Consider the following 21,750-nt stretch of genomic DNA (forward strand, 5'->3'; position numbering starts at 1 on the left):
TCACGATGTTCTTCCCATCTTTGGGGTGACCATCCCCCCATGCCTATCCTCAGTCTTTACGTCTCACCATGGACTCTCAGGATAAAAATCTGTCTTGAAATAGTCTAGTTCTAGAATGCAGACATTCCTCAAGGATTCATTAACATGGGAGATATTCTTTGGGCTGTCTGAATGTTTACTGGCTTAATTAAACTAGAGCTCCACAATAAGGGCAATAATGGACATCAGAAATGTCCATATTGGGGCGCCTGGGTGGCTCAGTGGATTAAGCCTCTGCCTTCTGCTCAGGTCATGATCTCAGGGTCCTGGGATCGAGCCCCACATTCAACTCTCTGCTCTCTGCTCCCCCCAACACCCACCCACCGTGTGCTGCTCTGCTTACTTGTGATCTCTGTGTCAAATAAAATCTTTAAAAATCTTAAAAAAAAAAAAAAAAAAGAAATGTCCATATTGCCCTAAAATGTTTAAATAAGATTGTGCCTGCACTTATCTGGGAAAGAGCCATTGGGAATTCAGCAACCTAGCTTTAAAAAAGCTAAGAACCAGGGGCACCTTGGTGGCTCAGTTGGTTAAGCGTTTGACTTCGGCTCAGGCCGTGATCTTGGAGTCCTAGGATTGAGCCCCATATCAGGCTCTCTGTTTAAAGGGGGGTCTGCTTCTCCCACTACCTCTGCCCCTTCCCCCTGCTCTTGCTCTCGCTAATAAAATCTTAAAAAAACAAACAAAAAGGCTAAGAACCAGTGTATTTAATTCTGCATTTGTGGGGTGCCTGGGTGATTCAGATGATTAAGCATCTGCCTTAGGCTCAGGTCATAATCTCCAGGTCCTGGGATAGAGCACATGTCAGGCTCCCAGCTCATCAGGGCCAGCTCAGCGGGGAGTCTGCTTCTCCTTCTGCCACACCCTCTGCTTGTGCCCTGTCTCTGTATCTCTCTCAAATGAATTTAAAAAAAAAATCTGTATTTGTTTAACAATTATAGGTTGCAGGGAAAAGGTACTGGCTAGGAGTCATACTCAAATTCATGTTCACTTAAATGATTATTCATTTCAGGTGAAAAATTTTAACATACTAATTTTATGTAAACTTTAAAAACAATATTTAAAGTGCATATTAAATATTTTGGATAAGTAAAACTAAACAGCAAGTAATTTAATTAAGTTGTATCTAGTTTTAAGACTGTGGCCATAAAGATAAAATAAGAGAATCTGACGAGTGTGAAGTTAAAGAACATTTTATTTATTGACAGATTAAAAACCACAACTTAAATAGTGCAAAATGCACCACTGAACCCAAATACAAAGAACTGGTGTTAATACACAACGTTTAAGCCATGCTACACTTATTTTTGGCAAAGTGCTGTATTGTTTAGTCTGTGTAAAAAACTGACCATCTATGAACCAATCAGTATAAAAAATTCTATAAAAACAGAAAAAAATTTAGATAGTGGCTCAAGAAAACAAGCTGCCATTTATGCATAGATGATGTACAGTATATAATCCAACCAAATGTCCCTTTTGAGTTTTCAAGTTGAAAAAAATTTTATGTCCAGAAATACATCGAGAAGGCACATAGTACAATCTACAATACTCTTCAGTCTCTAAAACTGATGCCCTGCCCTTGTAAAGCAAGTGTGTTCACAATTATACTTGAGAAGAAACCCCACGCCACTTAAACACACACACACACACACACACACACACACACATACACACACACACAATTATTGATTAAAATTCCAAACCTCTGGAGGAAAACAACCAAAAAGCAAGCAAAACCACTCATACACATCAAGCCTGGATACACACACATCGAACTCCCCAAGTCCTGATTTGGTTTTTAAGAAGACCACCTAGAAAACAAATATTAAAACTTCAGGCAAATACAGAGCTAAATGGAGCATTTAATAATCATACAATTAAAAAAATATGTTGTAAGGAAAATTCTAAATGATATACAAAACATCCACTTAAGCTGCCTTCGTTTGAATAGTAACATCTCTTCCCACAGAAAGGATACTGTTGCAAACAGAAAAAGAGGTCTTTATCTGTATGCTTTCCAGTACCTCTTTCTCCACCCCCAAACCACTGTAACTGGGGTCATATTTCAAGTGAAAGTGGTATATGGCAAGGCTGACACCACTGGATTAGGCAGGTTTTCTAAATAAAGCATTTCATATAAAATTTTAAGCATTACAATAAGTAGATAAGGATGCCATTTATAATGCATCAACACAGCTGATGGCAGTGAAGCCATCCGAGAGAGTAGCTGGACTTCTAAAAGAATTTAACCAGTATGAATGGGCCTGATAAAATAAAAGATAACTTCAAGGTAACATTACAAACATATGCTAGTATCTCCAGTATCAGGAGCAGTCTTTTTACTGATTCTAAAAACAAAACTACCTGGAAACTCTTAAACATTCTCCACTAATCCATTTAAACTTAAATGTCTATCTTCCAGTTGGAATCCTTCATTTTTAAATTTTTGCTTTGTTTCCAATTAAAAGAAAATGAGGATAAGAAAGATACTCTCTTCTGCTCTTTTTATCGAGGAGTATAGACGGACAGTATCTTTCCTTGAGGAGGAAGAGAAAGAGCAAAGACACTCAGATTCAGTGAAGAGGTACAGATGACAAACCAGTTTACTGCACAGATTTTAGAAGTAAAATCAATAGGCGATGCTGAACGGCCCTCTCAAGTTTTAAGGAAACTGTCTTCTCACTAGAATCAACGTTCTGATACACAGACTACCTGGGAAGTGGGAAAATGTCCAGGAAATTAATGTAGAAAAAGCTCACCGGAGTAAAAAGTCAAAAATTCAATCACTGTGCACCTTCTGCAAAAAATTCCCCATCCACCCAACCATATAAATGCATTGCCACAGATGATAAATAATGGATGGTTTGTGTTCACCTTACAGTGCAATACATAGTTAGTTGAGAAAGAAAAAATAAAACATGGAAAATACATTATAAAATGTTTTATTAACAAAAACACAAACTTTGAGAAACATGGTGCATTTTTAAAAACTAAGAAGCTCATTCATGAAGCACTGCTTGTGTGCACCATACAGTCCAAATTTTTTCCAAGTAACATTCCATATTATCAGTCTAGAAACCATCAGAACACTAAATTCAGAGGGGTCTGATTTCTCATTGCTTAAAGTTTTAATAAATATGCACGAAAGCATATTGTAAACCACTAATATTTACAACAACAGAAATAATAATTACCTTATAGTAAATTGCATTTTGGCCATGTTTCAAAGAATATTTAGCAGGTCAACATCCTTCTGTTATTATTGGTCTTGTGTCTCACACAGAGTAGATGCCTAACAAACATCTAATGATCAAGAACTTCAAATGAATTGTGTAACCACTTTCTTCAGTTCTAACATGTGCCGATTTCAGGCAGAAACCTTAGATATTGATATAAAAACCACAGTCTGATAGGACAGATGGCTTGGTTAGCCTAAAAAAACATCCCCAAGACTGAAGGTGTTGCTTCCCAGGTATAAACCATAAAAAACTAGGTCTCGATAAGGCAAACAAAAAGTCAGTAACAGATAGAGACGTATTTTCAGGTATCAGGAAATTTGAAAAAATAATAGTAAAAAAACCCCAAAAAACCATTGCTATTTTATATACAAATCTGTTCACGCTGCCAAACATATTCTCATGGCTGAACTTCGGTAGCTTGTGAGGTACTAACAAATTGCATGTAATATATGAAAAAAGAGACCCCCCATGTATTCAGAGGCTTACATCCAGAAAACATTTAGCTGGTCTATTTTCAAGTTACCGACGTATGGCCCTATAACAGATACGGTGTAAAACGTACACACCTTCATGAAAACTTTATCTTAACCACTCAGCTCTCGTAAACACAAACAGTAACAAAGTAACTTGTAGCTCAGTTTGACAAAACTTTACAGACTTGGCCCCTCATTAGAAAACAAATAAATAAAGGGGTAGTCGAAATGGAACGGGAGTAAGGAGAGAAGGCAGATGTAAGACATTGCTGGCACTTCATCACGGCCAGTGGAAGGACCAGCTACTACCACCATCTCATGAAGCTATTTAACCTCTTCTGACCCCAAACATCCCAGTCTAGGCAGAAAAGAGCACAGCTCTTCACTTACGTTAAAAAAAAAAGAAAAAGAAAAAGAAAAAAAAAGTCTCCCATAGTTCCCTGCACCGAACTGTTACAGGGTTATTGAAAAATATAATAATTCACATAACTATATGCTTTTTCCCTTGAAAGCCTTATATAGACATGTACTTATTAAGGTTGCAGAGGAGATGGAAAAATAAGCTATTTGATTGCAAAGGTGATACTACTGATCTGACAGTAGAATATGCTTTGGATTGTGTATGTTTAATTTAGTGACAGAGGAAACTGGTGAATGTGGATGGCTCAGCAAAACCCATCACAACTGCTAAGAAATAAAGTGACTGGCTGGAGGTACACAACAGAGTTTCTGTGTGTTAACTGGCCTCGTGTGAATCGAGCCCTGAACGCCGGCCTCGTTAGCACCAACACTCTGAAGAACAGCTGTGGCAGAACACCGCCACAGGCCCCCTCCCCCCATCCCTATCATTAGATTCAGTAGCGAGGCCCTTGGAATTTCACACAAGGTTCAGCTCTGGACAGCCCCGTTCCCATCAGTACACAGTCCGCACGACAACGGTGAGGAAGGTAAATACTACTACTACCCCCATTGGTGGAGGAAATAGAGGCCAAAGTGGTTAAAGATTCTGCCTGTAGCCCCAGTTACAAAAACAAAAAATGGAAACTCAAGGGCTCCAACCCGTCACTCTTCATTTGGATGCGAGGACAGGATGTCACCGGGAATCCCTCCTCGGCCTCGCAGGACAGGTCCATGGCAGAGGATGGATCACTGCATCAGAAATACAAAATCTACTTCTTTTCCCTTGGACAGTCATAAATAAGAAGTCACTAAAGTGCCTGGACGAGTACTTCTGAGTCGACGGCTGACAGGAGGTGGCAAGTGGGCAGAGCTGACAGGAAAGACTCCAGACGAGTCAAATAGTGGACTAACGGGTATGTTGTAGACGTACATTTCTCCAAAAACAATTTCACAGGTCTAACTGAATCCCGCTGCGTGGGAGACAAGTGCTTTTGTCCCATGATCTCTGTACCACGTCACACAGTCACGTCAGAATTACTGAATGCACTGTTCACTAATACTTAATGTACCTGAATTCCAAAATGAACTGCATGGCTAATCCGGAAAACAAAACAAAATAAAACAAAACAACCAACCAACCAAACAAACAAACAAAAAAAAACCACAAACCTATACACACAGAAATGTATCAAGTTTTCTTTCAAGAGAAAGTTCAGCCATAATTCCATTATATCTATGGCAACTATCACCTGTTAATGCTCATGTTAGTGTGTAAAAATGTATTCGTTATATACAGAAAAGATTATCAAGTACTGGTCAATAAAGTGTATGGCTGACCCTGAGAATAAATTCTTGCTTACTCAAAATATTAAGTAATACAAAATAAAATGAAATTGAAAGATGCCTATTCTCATACTTGGGAAGAAATGTCTTTAGAATGCTAACTCATGTACACCTTAGTAGATTTAAAGACATCCCCAAACACCAAACACTGTAACTGTATTGATATGTTTCCAAAAATATTCTGAAAAAATTTACAAAAAAGTAAGTGTTAAAAGCAAGGCATTATGTGATATACAGCATGTAAATCTGGTTTTCAAGATAGTGTCTAAACACATCGATAAAACTATGTGATTGGTCATCAGTTGGCTGTAAAGAAACAGCATCTTCATTGTCCGTCCACACGCGTCCACACACATATAAACAAACCAAGAGAATCCAACCAATCTTGAAATTCTTAGTAATTGTACTGACGGGGGCAGGGCTGATGGACAGCCCAGCCATTGTGCTTGACTTGCCTAGAGTGGCAATCCCTGGTAAGATTTTGGCGACGAAGGCTATTTCTGTTCAAAGACTGTCTTTCACTATGTTCTTTTATCCACTGGGAAGGGCGAAAGCTCTTGGGTTGTTCCAGAAAAGCTGTATGCGCAGCAAGAGCTGCAACGTAGCAATGGATGTGCTGCCCCATTTCATTTCGACTTTCCACTCTGAAACAGAAGAAAACGGGACTGTATTAAGTAACAGAGTATGTTATTAATGAACTTGAAAAAGGTACTTAGTGATTCAATTTGCCCCACTAATTTGTTTATGGTTGAATGAGAGCTTAGTGTCTCATAGCTGACAGACAAGTTTATCTTTCGTGACCACACTAACTGACAATGACAGAAAGGAGAGGACGGTTTTTCATAGAAATATGTCATATAATCCACGGATGGTTAATTAGGTAGACTGTATTTTTCTAAAAAGTGCTTCACATTTTGAGTGAATTTCAATCAGGCAGCAAATGCATTTAGATAAGATTTTCTGTGAGGGGGACTAACATTTATTGATTATCTGGATTGGCCAACTGTTTTGCAAATGTAGTATATTTAATTCTCACCATAATCTTAAAAGGAAAATGTTTTAATTGCCAAATTTTACTGACCAGAAAGGCTCAGTAATGTTAAGGTCACTATTATTACCTCATGCAACCAAGATTCTAATACAGGTTTTACTCCAAAGTCTGTGGTTAGGAAGGGGGTTGGTACTGATGCCCTAGGCTGGCTGCACCTTCATACACGTTTTCTGTCTATAAGTAAATGTTCCAGGAAACAAGCTTTAAACCCACATTTAATAGAAATATGCATAAGAAAATTCTACTCATTTAACACTTTCTGGATAAAAAGCTACCCGCTTATTATAAAAGTTTTTCATTGATATCGCAACAGGGCACATTTTGGAATGGCCTTTGCATAGTAATGTTGCAAAGACCTGTGGAGAACACATCTTGAAATATGGCTACAGACCACATGATTATTCTATGTTTTCTACATTAAAAGCTATCTAACAGGATAGATATAAGTTATATCAACACATGACAGGAAGAGTTTTAAGAGTTCTAAGGGTTATTTTATACAACAAGGGCAATTATAGATTATATCTGTAATCACTAGAGGAAAACACTATAGTTTTTAAAGATTTTTTAAAAAATAGAATTAAAGGGGGTCACATTAAGAAGCTAATAGGAAGAAGTTAATATAAAGAAAGCAGTTTGTAAAAGGTGGGCATTTTGATACTTTGGGCTTTCTGCTCAGACTGATTTTAACACATATTACACAGTCTCAAAGGGAATGTACTTACTCTGCGCCAGTGAGTCTTATAAGCAGCTTTTCCTGGCCCTATAAATGTTAAATGGTGAACTATTAAATCACTAGTAAGATTTAAAATGCTATTTAATTTTACTGTTAGGACATGGTGCATTTTCTGTAATTAAAACTGGTTTACTATGGGTCATTAAAGGCACATGTATTATTTAAGATTATGATAGCACACAGACCTCATAAACAATACTTACAAAGGCCAAAATACAATAAAACATACACTCTGAAGCCCATCTGTAATTATGAAGCACCTTCTTGTTACATACTTTACGATAATATCCCTAAGGATAGAAAGGATAGAGGCAATCTAACTTTTGAAGATACCAAGTTTAGGAAACATAGATATTTACTACACAGCCATCCAAAGTTTGGTAACACCTGATCTATCTTGGTTTAGTGTTTTTTTTTTTTTTTTTAAATAAGGATTTGAAATCCAGAAATAAAGGTGTTAAAAATGTTTAGTTATTATAAAACTATGATAATTTGCAGTACTTTTGAAGGAATTCATAGAAAGTGAAGTGTGTTCTTTTGATTCTATATATGGAAAAGTATCTATTTGTTTAACTTTCCTGTATGTTACATCAAAACATATAACAAGATTGGGGCACCTGGGTGGCTCAGTGGGTTAAAGCTTCTCTGCCTTCAGCTCAGGTCATGATCTCAGGGTCCTGGGATCGAGTTCCTCGTCGGGCTCTCTGCTTGGCGGGGAGCCTGCATCTCCCCCGCTCTCTGCTTGCCTCTCTGCCTACTTGTGATCTTTCTGAGTCAAATAAATAAATAAAATCTTAAAAAAATATATAACAAGATAAAGAAACAAACAAAATACAAAAAAAAAAAAAAAAAGATCATTCTGACTGCATCAAAACAGCAAACACATAACTAGATGCAGAGTATGATCTTGGATGGGATGCTGGTCTGGACAAATGAGGTGAACTATTCTGGGCTCCAATGAAGAAAGCTGAGTATGATGTGGATAGTACATGAAGTGAAATTTTACTGAAAAGAAAAAGGTTCAGATCATTGCCTAAAGAAGCAGATTATAAACAGTATATACAGCTTGATCCCATTTAGGTTACAAACGTGTGCGTGCGCGCGCGTGTGTGTGTGTATGTGTTTGTGAAAAACAAGCTGGAAGAATGTGCCCTGGGGTGTTAACAGTGTGCATCTCCAGGGCGTGCAAATGTCTTTTTAAACTTTTTAATTTTTACATATTTGCATTTTCTAATTTTATGCAAATGCATATATGCTGTTTCTGGAATAATAATATTATTTACAAAGCTGTTGTACATATACACACACACTTTAAACACTGAGAAGTAAATATACAAACATCAGTGTTTGTATTTAAAGTGAATTTTTTAAACATTTAAAGTGACTATTAATCATGCTAAACTCTTGAGTGGAATTCTACAGAAGTGAAATCAGAATCAGGTGGGAAGCATTTCTGAGAAATGAAGAAATTAATTTGAATCAATCATACGGCAATTTAATCAATACCATGTCCTAGAAATTTTGATTTTTTTTTTGTTGGAATGCCCGAGACACTGATCTCTTGATAAACTTAAAGCGCTGCATCAGGTGCCAGTTAAAGTAACATTTCCCACCAAAGATCTTACCCAGTATAAAGCCAGGCAACTGTATAAGCAAATTGTTTCTCAGCTGGGTAAAGGATATGTTTATCCTCATAGAAGATCACAAGATTACTTAGAGTATTCAGACTTGGGAGTGCAGCAAACTCTGGTAAAGTTAAATTAATGAGCTGCCTGGGTTTTGTTTGTATCTGGCAAACAGGAAATGGTAGAAGATATATACAATGATCCAGTTAGTGGAGTTAGAGCCCCAATAATCTAAGAAGAGGCTCTTTGGGCTATAGGACCAACTATGGGAACATTCTGAACTGTTCCAAACATTCCATGTCACCTGAAGTGTATGGTATGTAGTGTAGGTATGTAAGAAATTAGGGTCAGCATCCCCCAAATACTGTTTAACACCACAGCACATTCCACTACCATGCACTGTGAACAGCCAGACTTTGGGCTGATGAACATGACCATGGGCTTTCTTACAGCAGGTGCAAGCATCTTGAATATACTCACGGGATAAAGGCCATAGGACGCCTATAAGTTTGCTTTGAAACACATCAGTCTTTACTGACCAGGCCCTCAGCCTATCTGTCACTCAAACAGAGCCTTTCAGACCTATTAGGACTTCCATATAACAAGAAAATATTGTTTGGGTATGAAATCATTCCTCTGTAAGGCAGAAAACAACTCTCTGGGGAACACGTTTTGGTAAAATTGCCATTCTACTTCATGTTTACGATTTGTCATGTTTTTGAGGTTAAGTGCCATTTGATGTGACCCAGCTAAGACTACCTGGAAGAAAATAAGAGTTTTAAGATATACTACTCTTGGGGTGCCTGGGTGGCTCGGTCGGTTGAGTGTCTGACTCCTGATTTCCGCTCAGGTCATGATCTCGGGGTTGTGAGATCAAGCCCCACGTCGGGCTCTGCGCTGAGTGGGGAGACTGACTCTGCTTAAGAGTCTCTCTCCTTCTCCCCTTGCCCCGCCCTGCTCGCGCGCTCTCTCTAAAAAAAAAAAAAAAAAAAAAAACAACAAAAAAAAAAGAAAGAAAGATATACGATTTTTGTTGAATTTGATAGCCCAAATAATTCAGTGTATAAAGTGCCAGTTACATTGAGACAGGTAGCAGAAATGCCAGTTTTTTCTTCTCTGTCACCATCAGAGTACTATAAATCCAACAGCTCTTCCTTATATAATCAGAGCCATGTTCTAATGGACTTTTTTTGAAAATCTAAAATGAACATGTTTTTCACACCATCCACTACCTTGTGCACCATGCACACGCTTTCACAAATCTCTAACGAGATTACTTTGCATCTTCTAAAAAATCAGCTTTGAATTGTAGTAGAAATAAATAAACTGCATGTGAAACAGACTGCTTGTGGACAGAGTAAAATACAGTCAACCCCTCAACAGCTCAGGGGTTAGGGGCGCTAACCCGTGTGCAGTGGAAAATCCACGTGTAAGTTATGACTCGCCCGAAGTGTAACTGCTAATAGCCTACTGCTGACTGGGAAGTTTACCAATAACATCAACAATCAATGAACACATATTCTGCATGTTAGAGGTATTATCTACTGTATTCTCACAATAAAATAAGCCAGACAAAAGAAACTGTTATTAAGGAAATCCTAAGAACACAAAATACATTTATAGTCCTGTATTCTGCTTATCAAAAAAAATTCTCTATACAAGCAGACCCATGCAGTTCAAACCCAGGATGCTCAAGGGTCAACTGTACTCACAACGTACCTGGGGCTACTTGGGTCAGGACATTCATTGGTCCCACAACTGGCCTCACTGACGCCAGGGCAGGAGTTATGCACAGCATAGACAGACATGCTGGGATGTTCAATGAGAAGGTTTTCCAAAGGACTGGTTTCCACCTTGAGAGTGGTTAATTCACCTGCAGTAAAACATGGGGGAGGGGTGATAAACCAGCTCTCCTCCATCGGACAGGACTCAAACTGGAGAAAGCAGGAGTCACCGGTATCAGCCAAGCACTCAAGAGATGCAGGTAAACAGGAAAAGACTGGTGGGTGCTCAGTATGTGACTCTTCACTGATGGCTTCAGCTTTGGCTTCTGCTGCTGAGAAACCAGGGCAGGCGTCTACATCGTGGTCCATGTTCGTTGGTGAAGTCCCACGGGAACACGAGCATCCCGATGGTATCACATTCAGGGCACAGAAAAAGAAGAGAGGATACTATAAGCTGATGTTCACATTCTCTCTTCATTTAGGTGAGACACAAAACCATTTATGTTCATTCGTAATGACAGGAAATGATTTCTGAGCACCCAGTGTGTGTGTAGGGTGGTGTAGCACTGCACAGGATGGGTCATGGTGGTTTCGTGGGAATGGGTTTGAAGACTGCGGCTATCCTGCTGAATAAACGTGATGAGCAGCATGGGTCACTGTTCGTCTAGCACAGGATTTCCTATTAAAGTGCATCAGATCTGAACAGATTATGAGAGTTGCAAAACTGGAAGATCTGACGTCAGTCAGTTTCACTGACTGATCATCTGGCACGGGATGTTTCACGCAATTTTTTTTTAGACAATTCTTGCTTATTTACTCTTAAGGCTTCCAAACCTTCAGAGTTACTGGTTTACTTATGCAAAAACTGAGAAGGAAGAGTTTCCACTTTTGCTGGGATGATTAACAGCTAAGAATACCTTACCTATGAAGTCAACGAGAATCCATTCTTCATCTTCTTTCTCACTAAATTCCGGTTCTTGGTTGGAAGAAGTATTGACTTCACCCACAAACATTTTATTCAGTCTCTGGAACATGGTTAAGGCAAGATTGAGACTTTGGCGGGATGTCTTTACAGCTGAGATCTCAAAACACTGTCTTCAGTCTGCCTGATGGCACGACAGGAGATTAAAGTGCACAGGGTGCTTATTCAACTTAGGCGAGAGCAAGAAGAGTCGTTATCCCTAAAATAAAATAGGAAGAGAAGGTCATTTCAAATCAGCACATATTTATACAATATGTGTGTGGTTTCGAAAGCGTGTGCCCACACACACGCACACACCCCTTTAGAAGAAAGCTCATGCCTTGGCCTGTAGCTACAGCCATTCTCTTCCTATAGGGTCAAACACAAGAAATGTCAAACACAAGAGATCTAGCACCTCTTATTTATAAACCATTATGAAACGAATACTCAAAAGCAACCTGTACATAAATGTGAGATGAAAGGGAAGGAGCTGGTTCTTTTTCCCATCTGTGCTTTCCTAAGGGATAAATCTGACTCATGTAGTTCAAGCTGAAGTACTGCTTTTCTGTAAGAAAAGCAAACGCCAGATACTAAGTCTTGCTGTATGACATTCAGTGCCCAGAAGCTGCCGAAGGAAGCCTGCAGCAGGACTGGACGGCCGCCGGCTTTCCTCGGCTCGCCTTCTCTTCTGTTCTGTTCTTCTGTAGGACTGTAAGCATACCTAATTCCACTTAAAAATCAGCAAGCATAATTTGACCTTCAAAACAATTCCTACAGCTGGCACAGAGAAATTTACCCTGCAGAAAACTGAGGACAGCAGCGAGCCATGGAAATCGTTGACTGCAGGCGAGCAGGAAGGTAATGTGGCCCGCACACCTGGCTTCAAATGCTGGCTCTGCTGCTTTTGGAGTTAGGAAGTTATACTACTTCAGTGGGCAATAGTTCTATTCTACTTCATAGAGTTCTGGTGAGTTCTTATTTTTGTTGTTTTGTTTTTAAAGGGTGAGCACGTGGGAACAGGGGAGCAGAGAGGGGCAGAGGGAGGAGAGAGAATCTTTAGGCAGGTTCCATGGTAAGCCCAGTGTGGGGCTTGAGCTCACGACCCTGAGATCACAACCTGAGCTGAAATTGGGTAGCTCAGTGGGTTAAAGCCTCTGGCTTCGGCTCGGGTCATGATCTCAGGGTCCTGTGATCGAGCCTTGCATCGGGCTCTCTGCCTACTCGTGATCTCTCTCTTTATCAAATAAATAAATAAAATCTTAAAAAAAAAAAAGAGTAGAACACTCAACCAGCTGAGTCCCCAAGGAACCCCTCTGGTGAGTTCTAAGTGAGGAACTCTGGCCTTGTCTGATCTTCCAGAATTCCAAATATATATATATATATATATATATATACACACACACGCACATATACACACACACACACAGACACACATATATAGAATTTGTAAATAATATAAACATAATATTTATATAATATATAAATAATATAATTTATAATAATTATAAATTATATATGTGTATATTTTTTATGTGTGTGTGTATATGTGTGTGTATATATACACACACACACAGACACACATATATAGAATTTGTAAATAATATAAACATAATATTTATATAATATATAAATAATATAATTTATAATAATTATAAATTATATATTTATTATATATGTGTATATTTTTTATGTGTGTGTGTGTGTGTGTGTGTATAACCATTTCTCCCTGTTTACCAGATAGTCATATCAAACCTAACACACACCAAAGAGAACTTTTAATTTCCACCCCCCACAAACTTACACGCACTGTCCTCCTTCCCTTTCCCAGCAGCAGCATCCAGCAGTTATTCAGGCCATAATCCTAGCAGTTGCTCCTTCTGCTCCCCACCCAACCTCTCAACCAAACTTTCACCAGGTCCTGTTGACTCTAGCTGCACATGTGCCCTACATCTGCCCACTTCTTGCCACCACTTTCATCCTAGTTGAAGCCAATCTAGTGGGTGTCCCTCTGGACTCTGCCAATCACTACCTCCCTGATGGGTCTCCCTGATCCTACTCTTGTGAAATGGCATAACGCAGGCAACCACTTAGCAAGGCACTTGGCACAAAGTTCTCAGTCAACGTCAACTATTATTCTACAAATATTAACTGAGTACCTATTATGCATCAGGCAGAGTGCTGAGCACAGGGGAGGCAGCAGTGAATCCGGGCCCTCCCGTGGCAACCATTAACAACCCAATGTGATGAATGCCATGGAAAAAGTACGGGGTGTTCCTCCAATCCAGGCAGGCAGAGGTCAGGAAGGACTACTGTAGTAAATGACTTTGGTCTTGAGAGGTCAAGAAGATCAAGAATGGAGGAAGCCTACAGATGAGTGAGAATGTGGCAACCCTCTATGGGACTCAAGATCCAGACGGATGGTCATGAGCGCAGGCTGGGGGGGCTAAGCAAGAACCAGATCTTTTAGGACCTTCTAAACCAGAAGTTACAGAAAGGGAAAAGCCAAGGATGACCCTCTACCAGAAGCCAATGGGGGGGATGATGGGACCATTTAGCGGAAAACGTATACTGCAGAAGGTGCTGGTTGGGCATTTTGGACATGCTGAATTTGGGACTCTGCAAGTCACGTGCTTGGTGTTGTCTAGTGGGCAGCGGAACATTTCCAGGGCTTTGGAGCGCAAGGGCATGGTCTCAGCTGGGGGCACGGATTTGGGAAGTTGTCAACACAACAGGGCTAACAGAAACCATGAATAGATGAGACCAGCCAGGGATGGTGAAAAGCCTCTGACACTCTTTCTCATGAGCATCGGCCTTGAATCCGTAACTTCAGACTCTTGAACCTTTGCTTTCAAAACAGTCATCATTTTTAGCTGGAAACGTAGTTACAGTCTGTAGTGAAGGAGATTCTTGGTTGACGTCTTTATGTGCAAACAGGACTGCTACAACTGTTTGGCATGCTACTACGAATGTGTAATACTACAAATGTGTGTTCAAATAAATGACATTTGAACACTTTTGTGGTCACAATCCGTCATCATCATCCATTAATTATTAAAAGAGAGTAAACAGGAAACATTACTTGCATAACCAGTCTGCCAGAAACCCTTCTGGAAAGCAGCGGGGCCAAATCATGAAGGCTGGGGCTCTAGTATAGAATTCAAATTCAGCTTTATGTTCCATGTAAGAGATGTTAGATGAAAAGTGAGCTTGTGTAGTTCGCTTGTGTAGTGTCATAGCTATATCCTAAAAGATGAGCTATGACAAGGTCTGGTGTAAATAAAGGTTTTCGCATATAAGCTATGAGGGAAAAGACACTTAAAGAATCTTCCCCCCTTGGGCGCCTGGGTGGCTCAGTGGGTTAAAGCCTCTGCCTTTGGCTCAGGTCATGGTCCCAGGGTCCTGGGATCGGGGCCTGCATCGGGCTCTCTGCTCGGCAGGGAGCCTGCTTCCTCTCTCTCTCTGACTGCCTCTCTGCCTACTTGTGATCTCTCTCTCTGTCAAATAAATAAATAAAATCTTAAAAAAAAAAATCTTCCCCCCATTTCTCTTAAATTATGAAGGCATATATTGGCCCCAAGTACAATCCTATGTCTGCTGAACTAGTTGAGAGAATAATCTTAATTATCTCTAGAGTACAGGGCTGGCCTCAAGCGCTGCATCAGCTAGGAAGCTGGAGTTGCTGGGTGTAAAGCAGAGCACCCCACAAGGGAACCCCTGCTCATCCTGAATGAGCACCTTGTCCCCCAACTGCGATGCCACATGAGGGTAACTTACTGGGGCCCAGGCCTATAAAGTGGAAGCTACAAGGCAGAAAACAATGCTGGTGCCATTGTGGTTGGACAGCTGTGGTTCCCAGCTGCCAACTGCCTCCCCCCACCCCCGCCCCAGCTACAGCTCCAAATCCATGAGACAAAAGCCAGCAAATGCCTAGAACAAATACAACTCTGCCACAGGAAAGGTGCCTTTGGAGGAATTTTCCACGGGGCAGCACAATCTTCTTTTGGTCTCCTGAAGTCCAAGGCTACCTTGAGATATCCCAAATGTCCTGCAAGGGCAACCAACCTTGGGTGGCCAGAGTATTCACGAGCCCAACCAGGCAAGAAAAGAGCTCATTTTCATCTGTCCTGAGTCATGACTCAGATTTAAATGACACACCTGTGGAGGCCCCTGGGAAGGAAAAAGACCAGTTTGGGGACAGGTGGAAGGAGGGCTGGCCTGGGGACAAGCAGGAGAGGGTTCTGGTGCTCTCCTTAACATAAGTGGCTGGAGCTAAACGATCTAACCCTTCTGAGCCTCAGTCTCACCACTGGAAAAACGGGGAGACTGTGTTGGATCACCTCTTCACTCTCCCGATAGACCTCTAGCACAATGAAGAAGTAGGGTTAGACTAACTATGCAAAGTTCCTTTGGCCTTGCTTTCTGTAGGAGTCAGAAAGAACAAGGAGCTGCTGGAGAGCCCCAATATGCTGAAGCTGTTCAGTGGGTGGCCACAAGGCACATCAGGCAAACGAGCACTTGAAATGACTTGTATGACCAAAAATCTGAATTTTAAATTTTATTTACTTTTAATCCATTTCAAACTCAAATTTGAAAGCTGATAATTGAGCCAATTTTTGGAAACTTCCAAGTATGTTCTGAACAACCGATTAACTATTTCCAATGAAAATTGTACATCTGAATCAAGACGTGATATGTTTAAAAATATACACCAGAGTGTATGTGCAAGGAAGACTTAGTGCCTCCTTGAAAATACTGTAAAATATCTCAAAAATTTTTATATTAATTGTATGTTGAACTATAGTAATTTTGGAATATGTTAGGATAAGTAAAATATGTTAATAAAATTAATTTTACCTATTTTTCTTTTTTAACGTGGCTACCAGAAATTTAAACATACATATAACTCACATTACATATCTCTACTGGACAATGTAGTTCCAGAAAAATCTCTCTAAAATATTGAGAGCCTCACCTCCTAACTGCCCAGGAACTGGCCCTATCTGGTCACTGCCATGCTTCACCTTCGCTCCTGCCCAGGAATGGAGGCTCCTAATGGGGCTGGTTCTATGCGGAGCTGGAAGTCCAAGCACAGCCTCAGACTTCACTTTTCATTACATGTCACAGACATTTTTTTTTAATTTAATTTTTTTTTGAAGTAAACTCTACCCGCAATGTGGGGCCCGACCTCATCACCCTGAGATCAAGAATCTCTCACTCCACTGACTGAGCCAGCCAGGTGCCCCGGTCATGGACTTTTTGATATTTACAACTCTAGGGCAATGATAAAACTAAAGTGAAAATTCCAGAGAAAGCATGTGTCCTAAGAGGACAAATTTACAAATACAATTCTGGAATTTAGCAAAGAGGTAGGGTCAAAGAAGGCTAGGTAAGGTAGCACTGCTATTTTTGGGGGCATCTGCAAACTTTCCACAGTAACCAACCTTAGTCAATCTACCAGGGAAGTCTCATCCCAGTGGAGAAAAGAAACAAAGTATCTGGGCCCCAGCATTTCAAGAAGTTAGCTTTGTCCCTGTTTTTCTGGCTCAAAATACCTTCCTCCCTCACCAAAAATAAATAAATAAATAAATAAATAAAATAAAATAAAAATCATTATAAAATTAAATAAAACTACATTATAAACAGTTTAGAAGATAGGGAGAATAACTATTTCACTGCCTTGTTGCAATACTGTTAGCATTTTATGCATTTTCTTCTCCACACAAGGTTTCTTTTTATCAGGAAGTCTAGTGAATGCAAAATACTGTATCCTGCTTTGTTACTTAACATTTCATCATTAATGTTTTTCCTATTATTACAGGAGTTAGAAATGCTCTGTGGGCAGAGAAAGGTGGCTAAGTTTAATACTTATGGGGAAGAGCATTCTAGTTTGTGAACTTAGAAAAGGTGTTGCTAGTCTGTAAGAGCTTGTTAAAATGATTTATTTTCTTATTTTTGAGTCAGACAAACAACCAACAGGCACTGTGGCTCTGGAGGTACCCTGCTGTGTTTGAAATCTTGGCTTTGCTACCTGCAACTTGTGTGAACTTAAGGTATTTAGTAACCTTTTGGTGCCTCAGTTTTTTCATCCCTAAAATGGGGAGGATAGTGCACAGATTATGCGTGGATGTGAGGATTAAGTGCGTATCCCTCAGACTAGTGCCTGACAACAGAGCAGACAGCCAGTAAATATTAACTCAGAATATTAAATATAACTTGGAAAACTTAAGTCCATTCCAAGCCAGCAGCATGAATGTAAGCCACTTAGCATCTTTGGCTCTGAATGTCTTCCTCTGCAAAATGTTTATATAATAATCAGAACTACAATCTACTGAATACTTATTGTATGTGGCAGTGAGTTGAGGTACTTGTCACATGTTACTAACAGGAAACTGAGGCTCAGAAATTAAGTAACTTGCTCGAAAGTGACAGAGCTGGTCAGGTGTGGAGCGGGCATTAGAACATAAATCTGTGCAGTTCCAAGTATCTTGCTTTTCCCTGCTCATGATTGCCCAGCCTCCTTTTGGCCTCAACTCTGGTTCTATGAACTTCATAGAACAGTACTTTTCAGCTGGTTTTGGCTGCCAGTAGGCGGCTCCAAAAACAACATTTTTAAATTAAAAAAAAAAAAACCCAAAAAACAAAAACAAAACCACAACTTTGATGATCTAACTTTGCGAACTATGTGTACAGTTGTGGCTTCTTGACGGTTTCGAAATATCAGGTGGCTAACCTAACACATCTTCACTGAACAGCAGCCTCAAAATGATTTTTCTCTTTATATCCCACCCTATTTTAGAACAATAAACATGCCGGTTCAAGTAATTTAGAATTGATTTTAAACTGCAGAAAAACCAAGCCAGGAAAGCTGTCTTTGCTTGTTCCGCTTCTAATCAGCCTATTCAGCTGGTCATAGTGGGTTACTCTCCCAGAGACCCACCACTGTCTGCGCAGAAGGGTGAATGACAGCGGACAAAGACAGCAGTGAGTGGTTATTCCCAGCCTGTTAACCTTCAATTTTTAAGGTAGGGCCATTCCCAAGAGAAATAGGAGGGAACAACAGAGTGAGCAGGCAGTCACAGAAAAGAACAAAAGACAGGAAGAAAAAAACAAAACAGCCCTCGCTCATATAAGTTAATGAGGTCCTGGAACCAGGTAGCGGCCTTTAAAAATTATGCTCCCAGTTCAGAATTATAGGTCTGTGACTTAAAATCAAATGCTTCCCAGAGATTTTCACATCTGCAATGAACAGTGCGTTTCAATTACCAAGCAAATGATTTCAGGATCTTGGGGGTACCTCTTTATTACCTCTGTTCAATGACCTCATGGGTCACACTCTCTCCTCCTCTTTTCCAAAACTACTCTGCTTAGAAAAGGCTCTTTTAGCAACAAATGCCCAAATACTTGGACGTTTCAGACGGAAAGAGGCTCTTCCTTAACCTCTCCTCAACTGGAAGTCAACACAGAAGATGATGAGAAGAGGCAGTTAGGAAATGTAACACAAAACGAGGAATGCCCACGTAAAATGCACCTGAAACTTTGAAAGGGAAAACACCGTTTCCTTTTAATTGGTTGTGTGGCCTCGAGTCAAATAACTTCATCTCCCTGGGCCTCGGGTTTCCTATCCACAAGATAATGAAGCCGACATCAGAGGGTCTCCGTGAGGAGCAACTGAGACAACTGATGCACGCTAAGCCCTCCGCATAGTCTAGACACTGAGGAAGCGCTCAAACGGCGTCCGGGAGCAAAACGAGGAGGATTTTACCGGTGGCGGCCAAGTACAGGGCCCCTTCCGCAGGTGCAGCGTCAAAGATCAGGTGGAAGATCGAGCAGGGTCAGGGGACACGCAGCGGACCCGCGGACACCCAGGGCGCTTAGGCGGCGGTGGTCGCGGAAGAGAGGAGGGTCCCCCGCGCCGCAGGACCCTCGGTGCTAGGGGCGTGACCCGGGGCTGCGAGGGCTGGCGCGGGAGGCGAGGAGCGAGAGGGGCGCCCGGGCGGTCCTCCCGGAGTCCCCGACGCCAGTCCAACGGCCGAGGGCAGGAGGAGGAGTGGAGGGGAGTCAGGAGGGGAAAGAGGAGGAGGTCCTGCCGCGGCCAAGAAAACAGGCCACGCTCGCGGGAGGAGGCAGAAACCGAACACCCACCGCCGCCCCGCGCCGGGCTCGTCCGCCTCCGCCCGCACCCCGGGGCCTCGGGCCGGCCGCCGCCGGGGGCAGGAGGCGGGAGGCCCGCGCGGGCCGGCCGGAGCGAGCGGCCCCGGGGGCCGGCCCCGCCCGCACTTACGTGGGCCCGAGCGGCAGCGGAGACGGGCGGCGCAGGCAGCGGGCGCGTCGCTCGGCGGGGTCGGCGGGGAGCGGCGCGCACGGGCGCGGGGCTGCTGAGGTAGCTGCGGCTCCCCGGACGGCGGGCGCGGGGCGCGGGGCCGGGCCGCCTGTCCCGTTGCTGGACCACTGGCCGCCGGCGGCCCGTCTCGCTCCTTTTGTTGTTGTGCAGCGCTCGGAACAGCTGATCGGCCGCCCAGCCCGCCCGTCGGGCCGCCCCGCCCCGGGGCCGCGCCAGGCCCGACCCCACCAATCGGCGGCGCGGGGGCCCCGGGGCCGCCCTGCGAGAGGTTGTCACTAACGCACGTGACCTGGCGGCGAGCCGGGCGACGCTCTCAAGTTAGAAACAAGCCCGGGCAACAAAAGCCGGGGCGCCGTGGGACGAGAAGAGGGGCGAGCGGAAGGAGGGCGAGAAGCGTGTGTGGGGGGCACCGGCGCTGGGGCGACCGGGGAGGGGAGCAGGGGAGGGCCGGGGCGAGCAGAAGTGGGAACCCGCAGGAGTGTGGGGGCAGAACGGGAAGGGTGAGAGGAAGAGCCCCGACCCCAGCGACCCTTTGCCTGAGTAAGGGCCCGAGGGTTTGAGGGCACTGAGGGATGGAGGGCCATGTTTGTGGGAGAGGAAAATTAAGGGCGTTGAGAGTGATGGAGGCCAAAGACCCCAAGGGCCCCGTTCGGCCCACTCTAGGGGTAGAACCTTAGACGTGACCCTGTAACGGCAGGTCCACTTCTTGGCCTTTTTGGGGAAGAAAGTCTGGCTCCAGATGCGGGGGATGATGCCCCACTTAACCTCCTTTTTAAGCCAGGCCCCATCACCCTGTGGGAACTGACACAGGGAGCTGACTGAACTTGCCTACAGCCTCAGGATTCAACCTACAGCAGGCAAGGCAGAAGGGGCCGTGAGACCAGGGCCCAAGGCAGAGAGGTCCGTGACCTGGAGAGGTCTGCTCCAGCAGACCTGGAGGAGAACCTGGAGGAAGGAGAGTGGAGAGCTGCTTCTTCCCCAGTCTCTGCATCCAGGCTCCCATGTGACCCGGGGAGCTTATGACCTCGGCCTGACTGTTGACATACCTGCAGACCGTTGGCATTCACACGGGGCCGGCCTGCTCACCGGTTATTCATAGTGAGAAGAAGATGAGATAGTGGGCTGGAAGACGCTTTCCAAGCCTAAGCTCTGTATGCAGATGGGTGGATTAACTGTCTGATAGAGGCAGGGGAGTCACATAGATGCACCTCTGCTCTCATGTGGATCCTGTGTGGACTGAGATGCAATTCTCCCACGCAGGGTGAAATTTATGGCAACCACTGACAGGTATATCATACAGTATCTGAAGGCCTCTCACATTCTGACCTTCCCAAGAATCCTGTGGTCAGCCCATTCCCAACAATACTGGTTTTAAAGGACGAAAATCAAAGTGCAGGGATTTGTTACTTTTTTTTGTTTTGATTTTTTTTTTAATTTAATTTTTTTGTCGTTGTTCTGATACCCAGAAGTAATAACCAAAATATGGTGGCCATTGGACTTTTTCTCAGGAGGTAGACTGGGGCTATAAGTTGGACTGGATAACCTCATGGAATTGAGTGTGCTTTAGATTTTAGGTTTTAGCAAATCAGGCACACTTATGTTTTCTCTCAAATGTTATTGCTACCCTTGGAACTCCATAATCTCTTCCTTCTTCTTAGGAATCCCTGAAGAGACCATTTTCCCGTTAAAGGCATGATGATTAAAAAGTCAAGTTGAGACCTACTTTTTCTAATGTGATAAGGTTTATCAACTGTTAAAGGCCAAATGTGAAAGCATACAGTACTTTGTTATGATAGTGGAAACAGTGTGAGGTAGCTG

At 42.4% G+C, this 21,750-nt stretch overlaps 1 protein-coding gene across 3 annotated transcripts; it reads right to left on the reverse strand.

The window, feature by feature from the left end:
* Nucleotides 1-1,216: 1,216 nt before the first annotated feature.
* TP53INP1 (tumor protein p53 inducible nuclear protein 1) lies at nt 1,217-20,110 on the reverse strand. Of its 3 annotated transcripts, XM_032315470.1 has the most exons (5): nt 19,873-20,110; nt 11,553-11,811; nt 10,626-10,983; nt 7,271-7,308; nt 6,051-6,138 (listed from the first exon to the last, which is right to left on the reverse strand). In XM_032315470.1, the coding sequence occupies exons 2-4, from the start codon at nt 11,662-11,664 to the stop codon at nt 7,287-7,289; spliced, it is 492 nt and encodes a 163-aa protein (XP_032171361.1). In that variant the 5' UTR covers nt 11,665-11,811; nt 19,873-20,110; the 3' UTR covers nt 6,051-6,138; nt 7,271-7,286. The 3 variants fall into 3 exon arrangements, with proteins under 3 accessions (XP_032171359.1, XP_032171360.1, XP_032171361.1); XM_032315468.1 differs by lacking the exon at nt 7,271-7,308 and having other exon boundaries at nt 1,217-6,138; nt 19,873-20,109; XM_032315469.1 differs by lacking the exons at nt 7,271-7,308; nt 19,873-20,110 and adding an exon at nt 19,354-19,769 and having other exon boundaries at nt 1,217-6,138.
* Nucleotides 20,111-21,750: the final 1,640 nt, after the last annotated feature.

The sequence above is a fragment of the Mustela erminea genome, chromosome 16 (assembly GCF_009829155.1).
Source record: "Mustela erminea isolate mMusErm1 chromosome 16, mMusErm1.Pri, whole genome shotgun sequence".
Classification (NCBI taxonomy): Eukaryota; Metazoa; Chordata; class Mammalia; order Carnivora; family Mustelidae; genus Mustela; species Mustela erminea.

Bases quoted from the DNA above. Each gene is read 5' to 3' on its own strand.
- TP53INP1 (XM_032315468.1), bottom strand. From the start codon at position 11,664: ATGTTCCAGAGACTGAATAAAATGTTTGTGGGTGAAGTCAATACTTCT. The intron at 10,984-11,552 runs GTAAGGTATTCT...ACCACGATGTAG, and splicing joins GATTCTCGTTGACTTCATAG to ACGCCTGCCCTGGTTTCTCA. The intron at 6,139-10,625 runs GTACGTTGTGAG...CTTCTGTTTCAG, and splicing joins CCTGACCCAAGTAGCCCCAG to AGTGGAAAGTCGAAATGAAA.